General features: G+C 52.7%; 1 protein-coding gene across 5 annotated transcripts in view; it reads right to left on the bottom strand.

The window, feature by feature from the left end:
* ZNF250 (zinc finger protein 250) overlaps positions 1 to 10,707 on the bottom strand; it is a 17,735-nt gene extending 7,028 nt beyond the window's left edge. Inside the window, exons 1-5 of one of the 5 annotated variants that reach the window (XM_024741082.1) lie at positions 10,651 to 10,707; positions 4,785 to 4,845; positions 4,457 to 4,583; positions 4,237 to 4,350; positions 2,516 to 2,578 (exon numbers count right to left, since the gene is read on the bottom strand). In XM_024741082.1, coding sequence (XP_024596850.1) covers positions 2,516 to 2,578; positions 4,237 to 4,350; positions 4,457 to 4,583; positions 4,785 to 4,826 — 346 coding nt within the window. In that variant the 5' untranslated portion in view covers positions 4,827 to 4,845; positions 10,651 to 10,707. The other 4 variants (XM_024741081.1, XM_024741084.1, XM_024741080.1 and 1 more) reach the window with 4 other exon arrangements.
* Positions 10,708 to 14,403: the final 3,696 nt, after the last annotated feature.

A 14,403-nucleotide genomic window follows, 5' to 3' on the forward strand; every position in this document is an offset into this window, starting at 1 on the left:
GGAACAGTCTGTCAGTCTGCCTTTGGCCCCTGCTTCTCTCTATGCGATGTGTCTTTTTCTCTGGCTGCCTTTAAAATGTTCTCTGTCACCAGTTGTCAACATTTAATCATGATGTGGTTTAGTGTAATTTTATTCATGTTTATTATGCATAGGGTCCCTTGAGCTTCTTAGATTTCTGAGTTTATAATCTTCATCAAATTTGGAAAAACTTCAACTGTCACTTCTTCAAGTATTTTTCCTGCTTTGTTCCCATCAATGATATATATCAGGCTATTTCAGGTTCTCCCACAGCTCACCGATATTCTTCAATCTTTTTTAGCCTTTGTCCTGTTTCCTTTTCAAAAGTTTCCATGCCTTTGTTTTCAAGTTCACTACTCCTTTCTTCTGCAATGTTTAATCTGCCACTAATTTTACTCAGTGAATTTTTCATCTCATCGTTGTTTTCATCTTTAGAAATTAGATTTGGGTTTAAAAAAATAATCTTCCATGCCTCTACCTAATACACTTTTCCTGTAGCTCCCTGAACATATGGAACTTATTCTGTTTTAATATCCTTGTCTCCCAATTCTATCATCCCTGTCATTTCTGGTCAGTTTCACTTGACTGGTTTTTCTTCTAATCATGGTTGTATTTTCTTGCTTCTTTGTATCTCTGGTTAGATGCTGGACATCATGGATTTCCCCTTGCTTGGTGCTGGATACTTCTGTATTTTTATAAACATTATTGAGCTTTGTTCTAATATGTGGCTAAGTTACTTGGAAACTGTATGGTTCTTGCCTTTCAACTCTGTTCGATCTGACCAGGGCAGTGTTTAAGGTTATTCCCCCCCAATTAGTGAGGCAAGACCCTACTCAGTAGTCTACCTGATGATGCCTTGTGAGTTACAAGGTTTTCCACTCTTGCTGGTGGGAAGAGACAGTGTTCCCAGCCTTGTGTGAGCACTGGGAACTGTATTTATTAGCTTACAGTTCTGTAGGCCACGATTCTGTATGGCGGGGATGGGTTCTCTGCTCAGGGTATCACAAGGCTGAGATAAAGTGTCAGCCAGTCTGAAATCTTGTGTGAAGGCTCAGGGGATAAATCCACTTCTCAGCTCTTTTTTATTGTTGGCAACATTTAGCTCCTTGGAGCTGCAGGGCCGAGGTGACCATTTCCTTGCTGGATGCTGCCTGGGAGTCACTCTCTGCTCCTACCTCCTACCTGCATCTTTAAGGCAGCAATGATGCATCAAATCCATCTGCTTTAAAAAAATTTTTTTTAATTAATAAATTTATTTTTGGCCACACAGAGCAGCTTGTGGGATCTTAGTTCCCTGACCAGGGACTGAACCTGGGCCAAGGCAGTGAAAGTGCTGAGTCCTAACCACTGGACTGCCAGGGAATTCCCTCCTCCTGCTTTGAATTTGACTTGTCTCTGACCTCTAGACCCAGATTTAGAGCATTCTCTGTTCCTTAAAGGCAACAGTGCCATTTCACATAACCTAATCATAAAACACATAACCACAGTCCTGGGGATTATGCAGGGCATGTAGACCAGGGATCAGAGGGCAGGGATCCTGGGGTTATCTTAGTTGGCTTGGTGTCCTCACAAAGTATCATAGACTGGGGGGCTTAAACAACAGGAGGCTGGGAAGCCCAAGATCAAGGTGCCAGCAAGGTAGATTTCATTCTGAGGCCTCTTCTGTTGGCTTGTAGGTGGCTGCCACCTTCTCATCTGGCCTCTCCGTTGGTTCTCTTCTATTAGAACCTGTTCAAGTTTTGTGCCCGTTTTTCTTATTGGGTGTTTCTTCGTATTTTACTCTCTTCAGAGCAGTTTATTTATTAGGCGTGTACTATACTCATAAATGCTAACAGTATTCAGTAGGTTCTTCATTTAAGTATCTGCATTCACTGTCATGTTTAATAAGGTTTTTACATGTTCTTAAAAACTTATACTATGTTTTTTTTTAAGCGGAAAACAAGTTTTAGTTCCTTTTTTTTCACTTATAAGCCTCATCATCACAGAGTAAAGCTGGTAGGTCAAAGAAATAATTACTCATTTGCATGGAAAAGTATCACTTCTAATGTTTGAAGCTTCCTGAATGGGTGGCTTCTGGCCTGATGCCAGAGTAACAAGACAAGAAAGACGACTTTAATGGTGAAGAATAACTGAACATTTCAGGAGGTAACTCCCTCCATCATCCCTGGCACAAACACAGCGCACAACAGACCCAGGCTGCCATGAATGCGGGGATGGGCTGCCTCTTGCCCCACACTCTCAGGATGGCAGCTTCATCGTTGTTTCAAGTGTACAGCAACAACAAGACAAATAAAGGGGAAAAAGCAAGTCCATCGAAACCAATTTTTTAATTTAACCCCCCCCACCGGCATTCTGTAGAGATTGTGTGTGCTGTGTAATGAGGACACACGCTCTGCATCACAGCAGCCTGGGAACCTCCTCGTGTTCTTGTGAACCACGGGCCAGACACGTCAGGGATTTTGTACTGGATCGAAAAGAAGATGAGACACACACTCACCCCAGGGACAGGACGTGCTGTCTTGTTGCACACAAGCTGTCATGTGGTCACACGTGAAGTTGTCTGCAAAAGGAACAGAGAGTTGAAGGGACAACAAAACCAACGCCTCTCCCAAGAGTGGAAAATCCTCTCATTTGCTGTTACAAGACGAAAGTGCAATTCATTGGGTTAAGACAGCAGGGCCAGGCAGGCGCGCACGCTTCTCCCTCTGAGGAGCCGCCGGTGAGGCTGAGGCACATGGTGGCGGCCCGGGCTGCAGCGGGCAGCTCCTGCTCTGTGCACACCCCTCACCTCTCAGACCCCGTCCTCTGGGGCCTGTGGGTGGGGGGCAGAGTGAGCAGGTGCTTCTGTGCGGAAGCTTCTCTCTCCAACCCACCATGCTCTTGGAGAACAGCGGTCTCTCTGGCATCAGATCTGAAGGGCACTCGTCTCAAGACCTCCATCAGGTGAAAGCACAGCCGGTCCACCAGGGACCCAGGCCTGGTGGGGCAGCTGTTTCCTGGCCCTGCAGCTGCAGTCAGAGATTTGCTCAACATGGTGCTGTGCCTCTCCTACATTCCCTGGAAAATCGCATTCCTCCGGGTCCAGTGAAGTCATTGCTTCTCTGAGGACACCTGATTCTGCGGGTCAGTAAGAGGCGGGCTGTCTGTAACACCTGGTGCCCCTCCACACAGTACCTAGAGACCTGGAGTGGAGCAGCCATGGGATTGGTGCCGTGCCGTCCTCACAGCCAGAGGGGCCACGTCCTGCAGGGCAGGCTGGCTGAGGTTCCCTGAGACTCCTGTCCTCGTCCTTCACTGGATGTCGCCCACCCCCACCCCGCCCTAAAGCAACTGCTGGCCACTGCCCTCAGGACTGGACGCGTCTGCCAGCACCCTCCCTTCTACACTTTCCTCCATAAAGTCTGGTACTTCGTCTGTTAGATTAACTACTGGACACATCACCTCTCTGATGCTGCTGTAAATATTATCTTTAAGAAAATCACATCTTTAAAAAAGGTTTTTTCTCTCTTGCTGTTGTACCTATATGAGATGGTGGATGTTACCTAAACTTATGGTGGTTATTATTTCACAATATATTTAAGTCAAATCATTATGCTCTACACCTTAAACTTGTAATGTCATGTCAATTATATCTCAATAAAACTAGAAAAAAAAACACACCTTTGGTGTTGATAAATAGAAATAAAACTGATTCTGTACCTAGCAAACTCTCTTGTGAATTCTAGTCAATCTTACAAGAGAAAATCATGTGATTTTCAACGACTTCTTTCCAGTTCTGTAGCTTCAACCTTGTTGCTGTGTTCCGTCTGTCCTGCCTTATTCTGGGTGGGACGGCCGGACGGCGCCACATGGCCGTGGATGGTAGGCTCCCCATCTCAAATAGCCCCGGCACCACTACCTACCAGGTTAAGAAACTTCCCTTCTACACTGAGGGTGCTTCCTTCTTCCCTCAACCAACCAGGTATCCCTCCAACTCTGGATGTCCCATCAGAACGGGGACCGGCAGGGGCCCGGTCACCATGGGTGCTCTCCCCGCTCTGCCTGGGCCCAACCCACCACCAGGCTGCACTCGCCTCTGTGCTCACTCCCTGCCTGGCCCCACCTGCCCGCAGGGTCCCTCTGCCAAATCAAGACCCCAGAAGGAAGCCACTCTGGCCACTTCCCATCAGCACTCGCAGGTGCTCAGCCCTTGGTGCAGGAAGGCGGCTCCCCACTCACCTGAGCGGCCAGTGCCCAGGCCCCGGCGCCCCTCATTTCCCTGTTTGTCCAGGACCCACGGCTCCTCTCCTCGCTCCAGCTGCGAGATCACCTCGGGCTTGGATCCTGGAATTCCTGCTCATGGGGAGGGAAGGGCTTTTGTCTACACAGCATCTGTGAGCACCCTAACCCCGCCCTGGGCAGAGCACACAGACAGACGAGGCCTGCAGAGGGGCCTTACCCACGGAGACCACGTTCCCATAGGTTTCCATCATCACATGTCGGTAGAGGCCCCGCTGAGCAGGGCCCAGGCGGTCCCACTCCTCCTGGGAGAGGAGCACGGCCACGTCCTCGAAGGTCACCTTGGCCTGGAATGACAGGGGCTGCTGCAGGTCGACTGAGTGTCTCCATCCGAGATGAGGTGGGTGCAAGCAGCATGGGGGTGTGGGGATAGGCTCAGGGATGCGGGGCAGTGACAGGAAGGGGCCACAGCATCCAGGATGCAGTGATGCTTAGGCTGCCACCAGGAGCCCCAGGCGTGGCGCTGCGCGGGCCTCGGGGTAACTCACCTGGGGCACCGCCGGTGGCGGTAGGAGCCTGGCCGCTGCCATCACCTGGTCCCTGGGGTATCTGAGGAAGATGGAAATCGGAGGAGCCTGTGGGACTGAGGAAGAGCAGGGAGCACATGACAGGCCCCCTGTGAACTCTTTGACTCCAGTCCCAGAGCCGCACAGATGGACCCCGAGCTCTCGGGCCCAGGAAGGTCCCACCTGAGACACCTGGGGACGCCGTGCACCCCTAGGACAGTGGGCCGTCTGCCGAGCTCACCTGGCACGGCCTGCAGTGCGCACACAGGCCCGGGTGAGTGCGTCCTCACAGGAGCCAAGCTGTCATCCAGGGAGGCACCGGGCCTGGCCGCCTCCAGAGAGGCTGGGCGTGGACAGTCCTGCCAGGGCCGCACTCCTGTGGGGACCCCGTGCCAGGCCCTCCTGTGGCCCATCGATGCCCTGGCCACGCCTGGTCCTGCCCCGGTGGCGGCTCCAGCGGGGGTTGGGTTCTGGTGGGAGTCCAGAGTGACCCAGGGATTTGGTTTGAGCACCTGACAGGGAGGCCCGACGGTGGGCAGGTTCTGGGGAAATGCCAGGCCAAGTAAGCTATCTGTCACCCCCCAACTGCCACACAGAAGTGGGGACCAAGAGCTCCCCTGGCAGGGCGATGGGGCTGACATCACCTGGAGGCCGAGGCGGGTCCGCAACAGGGACACAGAAGCCCAGCAGGCAGATTGCTCGGGGAAAAACGACGCAAGAATGAGGTCAGCCCCTCAGGCGGGCATCTCCCCAAGCAGGACGCCTCACCTCACACTGTGGGCCTCTGGGGGAGCCCCCACCTCACCTTCTTTGTGAAACGTCAGTGGGTGAGTACGTTTACCACACAACTTTCAGGAAAATACACACGGAACTCCTGACCGCGGCTGCCTCTGGGGAGCAGAAGCCTTGGCAGAGAGAAGCTGGCCCTCACCGCCCACCCCTCCGTCCAGCAGAAATGCCCACTCCCCCAAAACGTGTGTGCGTGCGTGTCTGTGCGTGTAAAGGCACCACGACTCTAATTAGAATTTCAACCGGAGTCTTCGATTAGAATTCAAGGAGTGAATAAAAGTACCCCAGAATTCACCCGAAAACGGATACCGACCTTTGTTAAGGGCACAGCTCTGGTCCTCTGGGAACCCAGCAGAGGGGGACAGTCATTTGTACTACGGGCTGACCATACCCGGCCACAGGCGCCCCATTCACAGCCTCCCCAGTGGGTGCTGGTGGCCGGCCACGAGGCCTTGGGCCAGGCCAGCTCCTGCCCGAGCTCGTGCCTGTGACCTGAGCTGCTTCCCGCCGCACAGGCCTGAACGTCCAGTGGAGTCCAGGGGCTCCCTTTGCTGTGCGGAACCGGCGACCTCCTTCCCTCCACCGGGCATCTCCACACGGGTGTCCTCTAGCACCTCAGACACTTAACATCGAACGTCGACCCCGCCCTCCACCCGGTTCTGCCCCAGCTGATCTGGAACCTGCGTATGATCCAGAACCTGGGCCGCGGCAGCACCGTCCTGTCCTGCCCCACCATGGGAACACAGTGACTGTTCTCGGCTCCAAGGCCACCCCCAGCCCGCCCCTATACCGTTCCTGGGGCTGCTCAACCCTGCCCGGGCCGCCCCTTGGCTGGGATGGCTCCTGCCCCTCGGCTGGTGCTTGGCCATGTCACCCTGTCGCCGAGGCCCCTCCTCTCACCGAGGTCCTCTGCCTCGTCGCTCTCACACCCCCATTCCTGCCCCAGCAGAGCAGCCAGTGGCTCAATGTTTGCTGAATAAGTGTATGAAATTACAGGAGCAATGAGACCACACTCCCCCCTTCAGAACAGCAACAAGTGCAAGGCGAAGAACATCTGCTGCCCGCAGCAATGGGGAAGCGGGGGAGTTTCCGATAGGCCCTTTCTCAGGTGGGAAAGTCACCTGGTATATTTAGATGCAGCAGATACATCCTTAGGCAGTGCACGCCCTCCTGGGAGGGACGTGAGACCAGGAGGGGAGGGGGGCAGAGCACAATCCTTAAAGAACACACAGATGTCAGATATGACAAAAACTGGTTAGAACCAACCACGCCCAAGACAGTGGAAGCCTCGCCCCCCAGAGCCTCATTATATGCTCACTGTAGTACATCAGCTAAATGACACACCCACAGGCCCCACAGTTCCGAGGCCCCTGCCCTTCCCCTGAAAAAGCTGGAACAACTCTCCTACTTGTTAGCCTATGAAACTACCTGGCCCATAAAAAGTAACCACCCCGTATTTCAGGGCCGCTCTCGCCTTTTGAGACGGACCACATTCTGAGGAATGCGTACCTCTCTAAATAATTCGACTTCTCACCCATCACTTTGCCTCTTACTATGAATTCCTTCTGCGCTGAGACATAGAGCAGGGGTCCCCAACCCCCAGGCCGCGGACGGGTACCGGACCGGGTCGCACAGCATCACCTGCCTCTCCCCATCGCTGGCGTTACCGCCTGAACCACCCCCCCGCCCCGACCCCGTCCGTGGAAAAACTGTCTCCCACGGAACCGGCTCCTGGTGCCAAAAAGGTTAGGGACCGCCGACATACACAGCCTGAGCTTCATTAAGTCCTGAGCCTAGGTGTGTGGTTTCAATTAAAACAGTGAGCTCGAGGCTCATCCCCTGAGCTCGAATCCCACGTGAGTCGTGTGGCTTCAGAAGCAGAGGCTTCAGGATGGTGCCGCTGCCAAAGCCACAGTCCTTCCACACACCAGTCCGGCACCTGCTAAGACCAAGACTCAGACTGCACCCGGTGGCCAGACGGGTCGGCAAAAGCATGGGATATGGAGTGTGTCCACGATGTTCCCGTTTCACAAACAATGACCTCAGGGCCACGAGGGGGTGTGAGCCCTTGTCCACACCAGTAAGACAGAGAGATGACACACCTCCTCTCAGGTGAAAGCACTTGACTAAGCCTCACGTCGCCCGATGGGATTAACTCAAACCCAGCGGGCCTGAGGCACAGAGGGGTGGAGAGGGAGAAGGCGACAAGATTCCCACCTGCGGTGAGTCCCAGAGAAGCACAAAAGCAAAAGGCCTCTGCCTAGGATGAGCTCTGCAAACTGCCAAAGGGAAAAAGCGTGGAGTATCCTGAAGTGTGCTTGTTGCTCTGGTCTGAATGTCCGTGTCCCCCAAATGTATATGTCTGTGTTGAAATCCTAATGCCCAATGTGAGGGTGTTATGAGGTGGGGCCTTTGGGAGTGCTTCGGTCATGAAGGTGGAGTCCCCCTGATAAGAGACCCCACAGAGCTCCCTTGCCCCTTCCTCCACGGGAGGACACAGGAAGTCTGCAGCCAGGAAGAGGGCCTCACCCGCCCCTGCTGGCCCCCTGACCTTGGACATCCGGCCTCCGCACTGTGAGAAATCAACGTCTGTTGTTTTTATAGGCTGCCCTGTGTGTGGTGCTTTGTTTTAGCAGCACAAATGGAATAAGACACTTACATCCTGATAAAAAATAAAGAAAACAAATTTAAAAAGTGCTACTAGCTAGTTTTTCATTTTTTTTGCACTTTGGTAGATAAGGTCTGGGTCTCCTGGAACAAGTCTGTGCCAGATGCAAAGACGTGCAAAAAGCACTGCAGGCTGCTAACAGACACCACAGGGAGGACACAGCCACCTGGGCACTGAACCTGGCTTTTACCAGGCCACCCCCACCTCGATGCCCAGAGCTCCAGGCATCAGGAAGGGCGAACAGGTGGGCAGGACAAGTCCTGTTTAGATGGTCCCCAGAGCCGGAATCACCACCACCCCAAGGGTCAGAACTGGCTCTGAGGAGCTGCCTAAGGAGGCAACGCTGCCCCCAACACAGCGGCAAGTACAAAAAGCACCCGCCCCGGGGGTGCCCACAACAGTGACCCACCCACCCACCCACGGGTCACCGTCATTCTTCAGATGCAGGAATTTCGTCTTTTGGAACTCCCGCCAAGGAATAACCCAAACAAACCAGAACAGGCCAACATTCCCTGCAGCAGTGGCCACACCGCAGTGAGACCTCCGAGTGAGGTCTGGCTCTGGCGGTGACTAAGGGACAGGAAGTAAAAACGGGACTGCAGAGACGCAAAGAGCTTAGGACTTAACGTTTGTTATTATTTTGTTTTGTAAGCTAGGCTTTAGTAACTTATCGCTCTTGCTGGAACTGCTGATGATCTGGATGTAAAAGAGCCTTCCTTCCAAAGTCCCCGCCCACAGTGACAGGCATGACAGGCACACTCCCAGTCCCAGAGTCGCCACCCTCATCCTCACCGTCCTCACCCCCAGGTTTTCCTGCTGGAAGGCCTGCCCCCTCTTTCTTTATCTCCACGGAGCCCCACCCTCCAGGGTGGAATCACCTTCCGAAGAGGCACTTCTGAGCCACCCGTTAAGCCCAAAGCGCAACCCTGCAACCTTCGGAAGTAAATGATCACAAACATGCATCCACGCGGATAGCTTTCCTACACACCAGCAACACGGAGTCAGGCAATACACAGCGAAAAAGGTTCTACTCACAGATGGCAACAAGAAACAAGGTTAAAATAAACCTTAGAAATGTGATACTAATTCTGCCCACTGTATCCACAAAGCCGTGGTGCCGAGAGCCAAGCGGGCCTGGAGTAGAAGGGGCAGAGCAGGGCCACGTCTATAAACAAACGGATCCCGGGGAAGATGGTCCAGTAACCGGCACTTGGACAAGGGGTCTAAACTTAGATCTTTGCACAAGGCTCAACTTATCTCCCAGAAAGCTAAGCAAAAGCAGAGATTAAAAAAATACGACAAAAAAACAAAAAACAAAAGACAGAAAAAGAATGAGATCATTTCATATCATATACTGAAAGCATTCGGCTAATGAATGAATAAGAGATAAAATTTTAAATTACATCATAAAAAGAACCTGAATAAAGTCTGGGGGGCAGAGATCCACAGATCTGCCGCATGAAAACCAAAACCTTTGCACATCCAAGCGCCACGAACCCCAGAAATGGGCCCAAGACTTGGGAGAGTTTAACACGTGACAAAGGTGATTTTCCAAATCAGTGGAGAAACGAATTATTCAGTAGGTTGTGTCAGAAATAAGCTGGATTCCCAACTTGCCCCACACCAAAATGATTCCAGATGGAGCCAACATTTCACAAGTACCAGAGAAAAACAAGAATTTATTTAAAAACTTACCTTGGAATAGGGAAAGCCCTTTAAAACACAGCACAAAGCCAAAAGCCTCGAGGGTAAATATCTGACCATTAAACACTCGAAATCTTCCATCTCAAAACGGAACAAAACACCATAACCGGAGTCAAATGACAGTTTGAGAAGACACGTAGGTTAAAGAACCGAGCTGATGAGAAAGGAAACGCCAAGGGCAGCGCACACCGAGGGCTCGGCTGAAAAGGCGGCACGCCGTCTCCCGCTGAAGCGCCCCGGCAAGCTTCCAGCAGGCAGACACCCGCGGACTCTGGGAAAGGCTGGTCGCGCTCACGAAAAAGGGCTTTTACAAAGTAACCGGGAAACGAGCCTCGATGGAAAATGGAGGCGGGAGGTGAACTCGGGAGGAAACACTTTTCCCAGAGAGACGCCAAGGCCGCCGGGACGCTGAGAGCGACCCCCGCGGACAGCGGTCCCGCGACGCCGGCCCTCCCCCGGGCGCCGCGAGAGGCTGGAGCTCGCGGGGTCGAGGACCACCCGCTGGGCAGGGCTCGCCGCTCGCGGGAGCGGGGCGGGGAGGGCCCGGCGGAGGCGAGAGTGGGGCGGGGCTCGAAGTGCGCCTGGAGAGGGCAGCGGGCGCTTGTGGGAAGCGCCCGGCCGCGAGGAGGGTCCCGGCCCCCCGCCGCGCGAGCAGAGGTTCCCTGTGCTGCCCGCGCCCCGACTCACCGTCCCTGTCGCAGCCTCACGCGCAGAAGCGGCCGCCCGCACCTCACTCAGACAAAGGGGACACCCCGCCCCGTCTGCGCACCCGCCAATCCCGGAGCGCCCCGCCTCCCAGGGCTCCCCGCCCACGCCTCCCAGGCAACCACTCCTAGAGCGCGACACTTCCCAGTCCGCCGCGGGCCCCGCCTTCCCTGCCCGGCGCCTTTCTCCTGACTGACGCCTGTGACTCGCACTGCGGAGCCACCGAGAGACGCGGCCTCCACCGCGCCTAGAGAGGCCACGCCGCGTCCGGGCCTCCCAAGGCCGCACTTCCGGCGTGGGCCCCTAACCGCTGGCCGTGGTAGGCCTGCTGGCCGCCTGCCGTCTCGGCCGGACTCCGACCTGCTGCAGCAGGTGTCACCCCGCCGAGGCGGGGACTGGCACGGGCTGGCGGTGGTCGTCGTGTGTGGCGGCGACCGCCTCCCCATCCCCCTGCGCCGGTTTTTGCGCACTTCGGGGGCGGCGCGCGGTCCGGGGCTGGAGCGTCCGAGGATGACGCTGTGGCCGACGTGGAGGACTAGCGCGGGCGGAAGGAAGAGGTGGTCATTGCTGCTTCCTACCGCACCCGCTGGCCCCCCAAGGACGGGCTGGTGTCCTTCCAAGTGGCACGTTGGCTGGGGCTAGGGAAGAGCTCGGCAGGCTGGGAGGACTGGCCAGGCTGAGCCGGTGCCCCGAGGAGAAGTGGTCTGGGAAGAGGCCTCAGGCTGGAAGTCGGGGAGGATGTGGCAGTAATTCTCTGGGTAGCAGGCACCGGCATCAGGGGCAGGGTTCCCACTCCGCGGAGAGTGAGGTCAGCTTCCCACGGGGAACTCGTCTAGCACGCACACCCCTGTGGAGCAGAGTCCTCTCTGCCAAGGGACTGAAGCTCGGGACCAAGGTCGTCCGATTTGGCTCTACTATTGGACCGTCCCAGGTGGTTTTGGCCAGTTGCCAGTGTTAACGTAATTAAACAAGGAGGCCATAAGGCTGCAGTGGCTCTGCTGCCTTGGTAGCTACTTAAGGAGCCCCCAGCAAGGCTTTCCAAATAAGGCGACTGCTTAAGTTATGGCCCGTCAACTTCCTTGCTTTGCTTCTGCCTCTTTATAAAACTCTCTTCCCTAGCTCCCGTTGGCAGAGCGCTCCTAACCTCTTTTGGTTTGGCGCTACCCGATTCCGTTCTAAGTTTGCTCAAATAAGCTCTTCAAAAATTTTAACATGCCTCAGTTTACCTTTTAACAACAGGGAGTGAGCTCTATCCCAGCAATCTTGGTCCCAGCTGACGCTTCGAGGACCTTCTCAGCACACCCTGCTTTCTTTGTCTCCTCCACAACTTATTTTTAAAATGTTCGTAAAGGTTGAAAGAATAACTCAATGAATATATTGCATACCTTTCCCTTAGATTCAACAGCTAATATTTTGCCACTTTTTTTTTTTTTTTAGCAATTCAACAACTAGCGTTTGTGTGTGTGTCTAGCTCTGCCACTTGTGTCTCTGTGTTTCACAAGCATGGTATTTACTGAGTGCCTGTTGCATGCTAGGCACTGTTCTAAGTGCTGGGGCTACATGAATGAATAAGACAAGCAACATTCCCAATAAGTCCCTGTTCTTGTGGACCTTGCCTGTGAGTGGGGAAAGCAGGCAGTACACAATCAATATGTGAATTACAGAGGGTGTCCAGAGGTGGTGTGAGCTATGAAAGGTCCATGCAGGTGCCACTGCCACGCACAATGTCCCCGGCTCACTGGGTGGCACAAGATAGCAACAGGCCTACACCTGCTCCACCTTCCTTCTGCAGGACACCCACATCATCAAAGAAAACAAAGGCTTTTCTGTCTGTCCTTAGAGGCTCCAGCTCATGACCACAGCTTGTGCTTGGTTTCCCCACTTTACATCCATCTTCCCTTTCCAACCCTGTCTTGCTCCAGCATCAGATGCAAATACAAGAGCCGATAGGAATTGCTTGATTACGTCCCACAATTGCGTGAGGTGTAATCCCTGTAACGTACATATTTTTTATTGTTTATATAATTTCTGTCTCCTAGTGGCTCTGTCTCTCTGAGTGAGCCCTTATACAGTATATACTTAAAAACAACACATGCACATGTGTGCATGAACACATACTCTCCTATTTGTTAAAGTAAGTTGAGAATTAAGATCCCACATGCTGTGCAGTGTGGCCAAAAAAAAAAATGATGCATAATCGGGGAAATGCAAATTAAATCTCTTTTGAGCCCCTTTCCCACTCACCCCTCTGGCACGTCAGTGCTACAAGCATTCTACTCATTTTGTGAACTGGCGTGTCCCAAGTACCTGGAAGAGGGCCTGGCAATGAGTGAATGGAGGGATGAATGACACTGATAAGTGAACACCCTCAGACACCACCACACCGGCCCAGCCATATCGATTTACGTCACAAAGGGACACTTCTTCTCCTCCAGCAAATGCTGGGAACTGACGCACAGGTCTGACTGCGCTTGGGAAACGACCCCTGTATGTCTCAAACGGGTCCTTTGCTGGATGTCAGGAGGGTGTGAGGAGACGGGGCCCTCCACAGTCCACACGTGTTGTCCAGGAGGAGGTGACTCGCTACTCAGAGGCTTCCAGTCTCCCAATTTCCTTTATCTGCAGCAGGCAAAGCAGAGAGCTCCTTCCTTCTGGAGCTCACATCCCGGTGGGGAAACACCATCAACATGCAAATTAGATGACTTCAGCTGGTGAGGCTGCTGGGAAGCAGGCGAGGGGGACAGGAGCCCCTCTGCAGGGACCCACTTTCCCCCTCACTCCTTCTTTTTTCCTTTTAGCTTCTTATTCTGGAACATTTCAGAGACACACAAAGGTAGGGAAAGTGTATAATGAAACCACATGTCCACTACACAATTGAACAAGTGGTTGACCCACAGCCAATCTCTTCTCACCTATTCTTTACCCAGTTACCTCCTTCCCATCATTTCCATATCTGTCTCTAAAAAATTAGGGCCCTTACAAAAGGTAATTACGAAGCCATTATCATACCCAAATAGCAACCATTATCCCCTGTTATCAAATATCCAGTGTCCAAATTCTCCCATTTGTCTCAGACGTTTTCATTTTTGATAAACGGTTTGTGTGAATCAGGGTCCAAACCAGGTACACAAATGCACAATGCACTTGGTCGACAGGCTGTAGAGTCTCTTAATCTATAGCCTCCTCCCACTGCTTTTTATCCTCTTTGAAATCTATTAAAATCAGGTCATGTGTTCTGTGGAGTTTCTCACACTTGGGATTTTGCCATTCGGATTCTCGTTGTGCCCTCTGTCCTTAGACATTCTTGCAAACTTATAGAGACTAATTGGATTCAGGTTGGTGGGGGCAAGAATACTCACACGTGGGTGCTTGTATTTCCACTGACAGTCATTGCCTGGGTGCAGTTTGCTCGGAGTTTGCCAGACGGTGACATTCTCCTATTGGTATCCCTTCTGCATTTGTGGGAACAGTTCTGTAAAGACAAACTTCCCCATATCAAGTGTTTGGTTGCCTTGAAATATGGTCCATAGAAAAAAGGCAAGTTAAATGCTTAATTATTCCCTTTATTTACTAACTTTCAGAATAATGATTTGGTTTTCTAGCATTCTCCAGAGTTGACCAAGTAGGTACTTCTTTTTCTATATTATTTGAACGCAAAAATTTTAATATATTTAATGTGTTTTAATTCATTACAGTTTTGAAAATTAATACTCATATCCTCCCATCTTTGGTCAG

This window comes from Neophocaena asiaeorientalis, unplaced genomic scaffold (genome assembly GCF_003031525.2).
Source record: "Neophocaena asiaeorientalis asiaeorientalis breed wild unplaced genomic scaffold, Neophocaena_asiaeorientalis_V1.1 scaffold177, whole genome shotgun sequence".
Classification (NCBI taxonomy): domain Eukaryota; kingdom Metazoa; phylum Chordata; class Mammalia; order Artiodactyla; family Phocoenidae; genus Neophocaena; species Neophocaena asiaeorientalis.